Raw genomic sequence first — 11,165 nt, 5'->3', positions numbered from 1 at the left:
GTGGCATAGGTCTGAGTGACAGGACAAGTGTTGCGTTGAACCCTCCCCTCACTCATTTCAGGCAGGAATTTCTCAGTGTAAGCAGACACAGACCCCCCTCCCATCATATTTCTCCCTCTTGCTCTCCCTTGGCTATGATGGTTGGCTCACGCTCGGTATGGGTGGGCGCACAGAAGTGTGTGTGCATGTGTATGTGTTCAGGTGTGAACGTCGGCCCTGGAGCTTGACTCAGAGAGAAGTCAGAGCCCGGACAGTGTGGCAGGCAAAGTGTAGTTCAGAGCTCTCTGAGGGGGCCCTGACGGCTGACCATGGGGCCTAAGCACTGAGGGCCCCCCAGACAAAACTAAAATACAAAGAAGAGCGGAAAATAACCAAAAAAAAGAAGAAATATTTAAAAGAGACATAGAAAGAAGCACAATGGTTGCGGAGGAAGTGATAATTACATTGTCCGGTGGAGCGCCATGGGGCTTTCGTCTCCAGGGAGGTGTGGAACATCAGAAACCACTCCAGGTGGCTAAGGTAAGGCACGTCTCTCAGTGGGTTGGACAGAGGAAAATGTTCAGCTGAAGCAGTTATTTCATGGTTTGCTGAGTGGAAAGTGGAAATTTGTGTTAGATTCAACAATCTCCCCAAAGAGAGGTGAAACATCAGCCGAGATATATTAATTTCAGATTTAAGGAGCCGTGAAAAGTTGAAATGGAATATTGGATGCCACACAGGTTGGTTTTGGGCCTGGATATGAGTCATCATCTTGTTTGAGAGCAGTCTTCCTGCAGTGCACTGATGATTGATTGGGTAACCTTTAAACTACAAGTTCAGCTAGGAATGTGGGGCAACCTGGTTGCATATCTTCTACTAAGTGTGGCTTCGCCAATTAAACAGCATAAAGCTCGAAGTTGTGGTAAAATTACAGTGATTCTGATCAAAAGTGGATGCATATCTGAACTTGTCTGCATTCGGTTTCTTGGTTTGCTTTTGATAAATAACTTGACATTGAAATGGTTACTCTGTAGTGCTTTGAGCAGTAATACCTATACATTGTAGCAAAGACCTTTCGGTACATTGAGGCATTTTATAGACTGTTACTTTGTCTTTACTGTGAAGAGCTTATGGACATAACACAGCATTCACACACATTCATGACCTAATTTACACTATTGAACTATGATGTTTCCACTACGTCATCACTTCAGAAAGAAACTCAAATCACTCCAGTCATGCTTAGTCATGTTTAAGTTGGCATGTCACCTGATATTTTTTTGGAAACCCAGTTTTAATAGAGGTGGGAAGTCTGGATTCAGTTCAAACTTGAGCCACTGTGATATAAAGTACTAAAATTGCTACAGACTAGTTTTATGTCTACATCTGCTTGTATGAACAAGTTCACTGAAAGGAAATATTAACTGAGTGAAGGAAACATTTAACTATATAGGTTTCACACTGAGCCTCTCAGCTCATTTTACTCCCCTAGAGCAAATTCTTCCTGGCCAAGAATTTGGTACGCACATTTGGCATCACCAAAGCAGTCCAGATTTGAATCTTGATTTTCAAGAGAGCAAAGATTGACTCAGTGGAATTAAACATGGTTGAAAGCATTGATTAGGCTAAAAAGCAGAGAAAGTCCCAAAGATGACAGTATCATCTCTGACAGATAAATGATGATATCAGGTGATATATAACAGGTGATATCATATATGTGGAATGTACTAAATATAATTGCATTTTCTGACTTCATATTGATCTTCACTGATCATTTTCAGTGTTATCAATGTTATCATTGTGTGTGACATGAGGTTTAAAAATAATTGATCCACAGATATTACTCCTCTCTGTGACAACCAAATTTGTCATTCCTGCTCAAACAAACCTATCTATGAAATGCTTGTAGATCTAATTTCTCGGTACCATTAAGATTTTATGCACCCATAAAACACACAAACAAACATCTCCACATGCACTGTTAATAATTGTTGACTGAGCAGAAGTACTTTTCCAGGCTATTTTTGGTTGAGAAGCAGCAGGTCGTGAGGTTAGCCAAGGTGTGTGTTTCAGCTTGGTACTCAAAAATTACCCTCATACACTATTTTTGTACATGCTCGCCTCGGTATCTAGCTGCTCAAACAGGAGCATATGACTCTTTCTTGTAGGTGTACACGCAAAGGAAATCCTGATTGTTGCACTCATGCTCTACTATACATTGCTCCTGTTCTGACACCACAAGAACTGTGGATAAATGCATAAATAAGTACTTCTTTCTACTGAGAAGACATATAACATATACTATCTATGTGTTACAAGAGATCATTGAAGGATTATGGTGCTAATGTTGATTAAAATGTTTTTTCTGGCTACATTCTGACTACATCATACATAGATGTCCTGTTCATCATTTTATTCACATTCCTCCCACATTTTGACACTTTTAGTATCTTTTTAAAATGTTGTTTTCTTTATAATGAGTACCTTACCTCATATGCCTCTGAGTCAATCATTACATTTCCTATTATAACAATTTCTATCATCCACAATGATCAAATATAGGTAATAACACTGGTACAAAAGTCCTTACTGGGTAAAGAAAATATTTCCATTTGCAGGCCTCTCTACTCACCTTACCTTGAAAAATGTGTTTACGGAGGAACTTCTCATGAAAATTCTAGTTTCACTAAGTTTCACTATCTAAGAGGCTAATTCTGGTTTGTTACCAGAACAGGAAGTGATATACATCCTACACTTCGACATTATACTTTTGAGAGACCATATTAATACACTAACCACTTCTTATGGACAGTATTTGACATATTTGTTTGTTTGCTAAAATGTTAATCCTACATGTAGTTGACTTATGCAGAAGGTGATAGTATGCACACAGAGCCACAGGACACCAAATCACCTTTACGGCAGTGGACAGCTGTTTCTGTCTTACCATCTAAAGCAGCATGCTCCTTCACCCCTGACAGCAGGAAGGCGTAGTCATGTCAGGTCTCATACTATCCCGTCCCTAACAGGTGGAGCAGTTTGGGGCTTCAGTGAAAGAGCCTGTGTGTCAGTGCTGGGTTTGTGTGTTTATTTATATTAGTTTACGTGTATTTTTGTAGCAGCCCATGTGGTGTATGTGTGAAAGCATGTAAGTGTATTATAACTGTTATACTTTGCAACCATAAGGTGACTGACTGAATGATTAACTGTACATCCATACCGCAAGCAGGCACAGGCCACTTTGAAAGGCTTAGCTAAATGGGGACGTGGGATTTCATTACAGGCAAACCAGAATAGCTGAAAAGAAAACTAATTAGGTCAACCAAAGCAACTCTTTATCTCTGAAATAAAGACAGTATGTCTTTATTTAACACATTATAGTGCCTTCATAGAATACAATCCACACTGCGGTCATTGTCTTTGTAAAAATTCAACATCTGCTTTGAATTTATTATGGGACGTGTTGACATGGTTTGAATAGACCTGAGGCAATTTAGGGTGGGCATAATGCCATGGTCCTGATGAGACCTTGGGCACAAATAGCAAAGCACCAAATGAAGATGGCTGCTGGCTGGCATTTCCCTGTTAAAGTGTGCATGAGTGCCCCACTCGAGCTGCAATATGTGGCATATGTCTGCAGCAAGATCGAGCTGTCGGGACTAAATCTGCTCTCTGTCAGTCAGTATCGTAAGCCAAGACAAGACAGCAACATAGCTATACCAGGTTTTCATTTTATCTCCCTGCAATAAAATATCAGGTGAAATAAAGGGTTAGAAAGAGAAAAAGAGGGCTGATGATTGTGTAAATTGTTATAATATCCCTTTGATCACAGCCCTTTGTATCAGAGCAATAGACTTGGCCTTAAGTCAAAAGTAAAGACTTCTGTCATCTGATATGATAAAATCTTGGAGCAACAGAATATAAATATGACAGCATCAGACACATTTTGCATAGAAACACACCTTGAATACTTAATTGTTAGCCCTATGCATTAGCTTTATGGAAAATGATACTACATGTTGTCATGAAAATGGTCAACATTCAGACTGGAGAGACTTGGACTTTCCCCCCAAATCTTTTAAAACTTGACTTGAGACGTACCCTTTAGACATATGTAAAATAGACTTGACACAAAGTCTTAATAACAGATCTAGTAAAAATATTCTTTATATGAACAATTGAAATCAACATTTGAGTCACTTTTTTCATTTGTGTAACTATGTGTGTTTTTATTTTTTCTCCCTTTGTTCCTGCAGGTACGTAAACGCAGCAAGGCATGTAGGGCTGGACTGCGGGAGGCTGATGAGTTGGTGTCCATCAACGAACAGCCATGTGAAACGCTATCCCACGCCCAGGCGATGAACCTCATTGATAGCTCCCCAGGGATACTACACATTCGAGTCAAAAGGTCAGAAGAACAAAGGAATACTTATCATCAACTCACTGTAATGTACCAAATCAGAATCATATCCTGCACAAGTCACAGGCTAACTTTGGACTCTTAGAAAGATACCATTTAGGAGGCACACACATTTGATACTTTTAATGTATATAATCGTCCCAACATATATTAAAAATCATTAAGACAAATAATTGTTTCTGCTGCTTGTGTTAAGATCTTACTCACTTTAAGAACATATTCAATCTACATTTAGGATGCAATGGCCTCCATTTAGCCCCATCAATATGTAAAACCCTCTACTTCTTGCAGGGCGCCAGCTGGTTTTCAGTCCGTGGTGCTTGTGACCCGTGCCCCATCTCCCCGTATAGACAAAGAGTACCGTGCTGCCCTGCGTGCCAGCGTGTCACCTACCCACCCCCAACATGCACCTGTCCGTGAAGTCCACCGTAGCCGTTCCTCCATAACCAGTGGTTTGACATCTCCACCTGGTAGTGAGGCTTACTATGGCGAGACTGACAGTGATGCGGATGTGGCAGGCTACGAGAGGCAGCGGCGGCAGAAACGCCGCAGCCCGAGCAACTCCATTCCGGGGAAACCAACAGGAAGAACCTCCCCTGAAGGTGGGGAGACGTCAGAAATGAGTGGTTATGACAGTGCTCCAGATGCACACCTTTACCCAAGTCTGTTGGATGGACGTGGTGAAGGTGGAGATGGAGGTGTGGGGCTGCCAGGGGTGGCACGGCGGGAGGTGATTTACCAGCCTCGTACTCCGGGAATGTGGTCTTCTCAGACATCCACAGAGACTTCTTCCATCATCTCTTCAGCAGATGACCAGGGTCCACGGGATGGAGTACAGGAGGTAGACAGTGGTTTACTAGAGCCAGCCAACGTGCCACTGGTATCTCCTGAAAGGGCCAAGGAAGCACTGATGCTGGGCTCGCGCAGTCAGCTTGTGCCCATGGTGGGTCCTGTGAATAAACCCATTGATGACGAACTTACAACAACCTACATGGAAAAGGCCAAGCAAGCCAGTAAGTACAGCTGCTGAAGAACAATTATAGACCTGAGCCCAACATTGGTTCTCTTAACTTGCATCCATATTTATGTGTGTCATTGGTTGGTTCAAGAGTTAATAAACTTTTTCAAACTCTACAAACAGATATATATGTAATTATGCTATCATTATAATGTCTCCTCATAGCAAATACAATTTCTCATGTTGCTTCTTTCAAAAGGGTGCTCTTTGCTGTATCTATGCTCATTTAATTATGTTGTTATTTATATTATTTTCTATGTATTATTTCTATATGCCATCTGCTTTGCAGCACAGAATTAACATCAGTGAAGGGAAGATAAGCTGATCTCCTCTGTTGCCACACAAAGAAAGATAATTTGTCATATGCTAGAGTGATGTTTGCCTTTGTAGGCTGTAATTATGGTATATGGTACTTACCTTTGTTTTATGATCAAGACAAAAATGCCCCTGAAGTTCTGAGGAAAAAAAAGAAACACAACATATTTGCAGAAAGTTCAATTCTCGTGACTCCCAGAACAACTTTCACACTAAACAGTCAATACCACCACCTCTGAGTGAGTCATCTAGAGCATCAGTGCCTCATCTATTTTTTCTACATGACATGAGAAGCAACAAAACACCTGTTACTGTAGTTTAAATGTCCATATATGTACAATATGTGATAGACATAAAAAATCTAAAATACTTCCATTTCTGTATTTGTGTAAACTAAATGCAAATGAAATGTATAATGACATGATATGAAATATTGTATTATTGATGGACATTATGAAAGTCAAACTCAATGTAGAAAGATAGGACTGGCAGCAGCAGCTGTCTGTGTTTATGGACACTGCACGCATGTGAGCTGCAGAAGTTCCTCAACACACACCTGCTGCTCAGGTTGATGTAGGCTGTGTGATTAACCCTAACCCTTAATCAAGAAAACCACTGTTTCCCAGTCATGTGATCTGACAATCAACCATAACAAACCAAACAACCATACCTTTTCTTAAAGATCAGTAATCCAGTGTGAGTGGGTGGCAAAAATCAGTCAGTTTAACAGAGAACACCCAGTACAGTTTAACACCAGTTCTGCGTGTAAAAACCCCAGAAGGGATGTTCTCTTTTCAACTGCCCCTCTCTTTCTTTCTTTCTCTGTTTCTTTTGCTGTCCTTTTTTTAGCTAGTTTATAAACTCAAAAAGCCTAAGTGTAATATGCTTTACACTCAGTATGATATGGGTATGATCTCACCACAATGCAGTTGAAAATTGTTTTTTTATCTAACATGCCATGGCACAGTAACATGATGTTTCACAATGTTCCCATACAGAATAATGTAAGAACATTATTTCTAGTTGCTGAAGTCTGAAAAATGAACCTATTAATTTGAATATAATAGTATCAACAATCTTTAAAGAGGTAAGAAATTGTGACAATTGAGTAAGGCAACAACAAATGCAGAACACTGACCCTGAGCAAACAGTCTTTCCTACAACCTGCCATCCTATCCATCATCCATATTAAGTCAAAGCATAGGGCAGCGCTAGGCTATTTCAGGTCAATGGGCTGTTTTAAGAACTTGAATAAATGCACTCTTGTAAATCCCCCTTGCCTTCATCGAGTTCACATTTAACATTCTAATGTCCTATTTAGGAACCATGTCCTAGACAAATTAAGAAATCCCTTCACCTGGCAGAGCATATTAGGGTAACAGAATGAGGTTGCCTATGATAATCTGCTTAATACCATAACAAGTTAAAGGATATGTTGTGGCTACCCTTTGAAGTTCTCCTTCCAGTCACCTACAGCATGCAACTTTCCACAGGCTTGCAAATATTTCCGAAGTTAGATGTTAGAGTACATATGCCTAATAATGTGCAAATCTATCCTTCACACTAGTTAATGTGAAAAGTCAAAGGCTTGCATGGAATTTTTCCAGTAGTGCTCCGGTAGCATGTTAAGAGACCTGTTGAAGACATGGCGGTCAAGAGGGTTTAGATGGTGATGTTGGAGTCAGTTTTTGATGTAAAGATTATATCTGTTATGAAGACTTCTTTGTGCTGCAGTACTTACTCATGATATAGTTTGGTCAAAACATCATAACAAGAATGCACCAGCTTCTTATTTAGATGACTTACATACTTGCGTTGAGGTAATAGTTCCCATCTGTTTCTGCAAAATGAATGCTATTGTGCAATTATTCCTAATAGCTATGGTTTTTACACCCTGCAGAACTGAACAGAGGAGATACACAGCAAGACAAGCAAGTAAAGGAAGCCAGAAGCAAGTGTCGAACAATTGCATCCCTACTGACAGATGCTCCCAACCCTCACTCCAAGGGGGTGCTGATGTTCAAGAAGAGGCGGCAGCGGTCAAAGAAGTACACCCTCACCAGCTTTGGCAGTGTGGATGAGGATAGGTGTCCAGACTCACAAGAAGAAGAGGATGGGGTGTTCCCTGGTAGTGAGTCAGAGTTTGATGAAGATGGGTTTTCATCAGTTCCTGACCCAACTTGGGATAGTGACTACTTGGATATGCTGGAGAAGAGGGCTACTGCAGGCACTGAAGGTCGTGGGGATGGGGCAGAGGACGCTCCGAGTCCAGGGTTGAGTGAGACTGCAGGCAAGGGTGTCCAATTGTTTGAGCAGCAGAGAAAGAGGGCTGCTGAGCATGCCAAGAAGGTGGAGGCAATACAACCCCAGGCTCCTCCACAGTTTCAAGCACAGGAGCAGGCTCAGTTACATCCAGAGATACAACCACAGATCCAACAAGGTCTTAAGCCTCAGCAGATGCTACCACCTGGTTCTTCAGTCATACAGCAAGATCTATCCCAAGTTCCCAATCAAGTTGCTGTTGCAGCTCATGGTATTAGTAATGGGGAGCTACCCCATTCTGAAATTAGCACAACAAGCATAGTGATGTCACCTCCACCTGTGGCGCCAAAACCAGCCACTGCCTCTGTGACTATTCTGACTAGCCATACATCACCAGCGGAGACACCATTACCAGACCTACCTTCCAGTAATGTTCTCAATAGAACTGCACGTCCTTTCACACCTGGCTTCATCAGCATCCGAGCTGCGACTGTCCCTGTAACATTCAGACCACCTGTTACAAAGACAAGCCAGCGACCTGCCTCAGCAGCTGTTGTGCCAGCACCATTTTTCACTGCATCTGAGCAAGCCAATAATGCTTCATCAGTAATGACACAGCTACCCCCTGGTCCTCCGTCAGTGCTCTCCTCATCATCCTCTATACCTCAAGGTCCCTTGGCCCTGACACCAGAAGCTTTGGTTACCTATCACCCTCCGGCCATCTTTACCTCTGTAGAGACAATGCAGGCAGCACAACCAATAACTACTGCTAATCAGGTTTCATTTGCAACTGTGCCCCCAGCATCAATGCCTTCAATTCACCCAGCTCCACAAGAACCAATGGCTCCAGCCCCTCTCCCTTCTGTATCCCAAATTCCCAGTTCAGCTCACCCAGTTGCATCAAGGCCTCCAGTTCAAATACCAGTTTCTCAGCCACCTCCACCTCAGTTTTCCATGTCACCTGTAGCTCCAGTGTCAGTAGTCTCCCAGCCAGAAGCTATAACTCCAGTTGCATCAAGGCCTCCAGTTCAAGCGCCAGTTGTTCAGCCACTTCCACCTCAATTTTCCATGTCACCTGTAGCTCCAGTGTCAGTAGTCTCCCAGCCAGAAGCTATAACTCCAGTTGCATCAAGGCCTCCAGTTCAAGCGCCAGTTGTTCAGCCACTTCCACCTCAATTTTCCATGTCACCTGTAGCTCCAGTGTCAGTAGTCTCCCAGCCAGAAGCTGTAGCTCCAACCCCTGATCCTGGTTCAGCATTTCGTACAGGAATCTTATTAGAGGCTCGACGCCGTGGTGGTAAACCCAAACCTATGTTCAATGTGCCAGATGTCAAGAAGAACTCCCCCAATCCTGATCTGTTGAACATGGTGCAGAAACTTGATGACAGGTACACCCGCTACAAGGGCCCACCACAATCTGCTGAGGCTACTTATGATGGTGCAGTGGAAGAGAGCAGTGGTGAGGCTAGTATTGGGAGAATGCCTCCTCCAGTGGCACCCAAGCCTCGGGTTATCCACGAGGCCCCACAGATGCTTCAAGCAGGAGGTAAGGGGGCCCAGCTGTTTGCCCGCAGACAGAGCCGCATGGGTATGTATGTAGTCGACACACCACCTGAGACCCCTTACCAGCAGGAAATGGCCTCAGACAGTGCAGCCCAACCCTTTGACTCTTCCCCCAGCTCTTTTCCTTCTCAGTGGAAATACTCCCCAAATGTCCGAGCCCCTCCACCCATTGGGTACAACCCACTCCTGGGACCCTCTATTCCTATGGGGCCTCAGAGGGATACAGGAAAGCCAGACAGCAGGGGTAGAGGGGGCTCCCAAAGAGAAGGCATCAAAGCTCTGGATTTCATGAGAAGGCAACCTTACCAGCTCAACTCTGCCATGTTCAACTATGGAGGCAGTGCTGCTAATCTATCAGTCATGCCTTCTTACCAGGCTCAGAGACAGCAGCAAGGTGACTACACAACAATGGTGGGCAGCTCATTAACGTCGCCTAGACAGATCCCCTTGAGAACAGCCCGTGTCTACGAGATCAAGCGATTCTCCACACCCACTCCCATGTCAGCTCCCACTCTGGCTCCCAAAGTCATTGCACCCCGCTCAGCCACTACCCTTGGAGAACGTCTGTCTCATTCTTACATGACCTCCCCACCACCTGCTCCTTTCACTCAAACCCTGGCCCCTCCCCTGACACCAGCACTAGTCAGTGCTCCAACTCCAGCGTCACCTCCCTTCCAACCAGCTGGACTGCCTTGCCTCCCAAAATTCTCTGCCAACCCTATTCCAAACCCTGTCACAGCTGCAGTCCCTACACCTTACACTCCAGTCGCATACACCACTGGGCTCCAGGCAGCCAAGCAGTTCCAAAGTGCACCTGAGCTCAGTATTCTTGCCTCTTTGCCCCCACTCAAACCCAATCCAGTCCAGGCACCGAAACCAAATTTTATAGCCACCCGGGGAGGCGTCCAGGCCCGTGTCTGGAGGCCAGGGGCAATATAAGAAGCAGCAAATCAGCCACTTCCACACTTGGACATATTCATGTACTATTCATTTAGTGCTGTAGTTGTTTAAGTCAAGCACAAAAGCCAAATATCCATTGGTTCCAGTTTCTAAAATGTCACAATTGTCTGCTTTTTGTTATGTTTTTGTTGGGATTTGCATGGTTGGTCAGACAAAGGAAGCATTTTGAAGATATCACCTTAAGCCTTGGAAAATTATAATGGGCAATCCCAGTATTACCTGATATTTTACAGACAATTAATCAATCATGTGATAATGGTAATAGATTATAACATCTACTTGCTGCTCAAAATGCTGCTTATCATATTTATTTTGCTACCAACACATCTACTCACACCTGTATCTGAGTGACAATAATAATAGGGAATAGTAGCACATATTGTATGCTGTATAGTCCACCATATGCCTGTCCTGGGGGAGGTTTGTGTAAGGCTTCTGGAGATCTCTTTCTTCTAATTTAGCAGAAATACCATCTAAACAGAGCCTGTACTGAATTATTCTTTGAAACTTGAAATGTCTGACAGATGTTTAAAATGAACAAGTTATGGTTCTGACAAATAGAATTACATCTCTGAAGGTTTGTGTTGTAGTATGGTGACAGGCGGAGGATCATAAGGCAAACAAGAGGGCTTTTATTTTTGAACATGT

General features: G+C 43.1%; 1 protein-coding gene across 1 annotated transcript; it reads left to right on the top strand.

Annotated features, from left to right (window-relative positions):
* Positions 1 to 244: 244 nt before the first annotated feature.
* On the top strand, positions 245 to 11,165 carry synpo2la (synaptopodin 2-like a). The gene is made up of 4 exons (XM_053332880.1): positions 245 to 519; positions 4,236 to 4,387; positions 4,691 to 5,412; positions 7,633 to 11,165. The coding sequence occupies exons 1-4, from the start codon at positions 418 to 420 to the stop codon at positions 10,494 to 10,496; spliced, it is 3,840 nt and encodes a 1,279-aa protein (XP_053188855.1). The 5' UTR covers positions 245 to 417; the 3' UTR covers positions 10,497 to 11,165.

Source organism: Scomber japonicus, chromosome 14 (genome assembly GCF_027409825.1).
Source record: "Scomber japonicus isolate fScoJap1 chromosome 14, fScoJap1.pri, whole genome shotgun sequence".
Classification (NCBI taxonomy): domain Eukaryota; kingdom Metazoa; phylum Chordata; class Actinopteri; order Scombriformes; family Scombridae; genus Scomber; species Scomber japonicus.
The sequence above is the reverse complement of the archived record's forward strand: the minus strand, read 5'-3'. Positions and strand labels throughout refer to the sequence as shown.

Excerpts from the sequence above, each read along its gene's own strand:
- synpo2la (XM_053332880.1), top strand. The coding sequence starts at position 418 with ATGGTTGCGGAGGAAGTGATAATTACATTGTCCGGTGGAGCGCCATGG. Across the intron at positions 520-4,235 it reads AACCACTCCAGGTGGCTAAG|GTACGTAAACGCAGCAAGGC; the intron begins GTAAGGCACGTC and ends TTGTTCCTGCAG. Across the intron at positions 5,413-7,632 it reads GGAAAAGGCCAAGCAAGCCA|AACTGAACAGAGGAGATACA; the intron begins GTAAGTACAGCT and ends TACACCCTGCAG.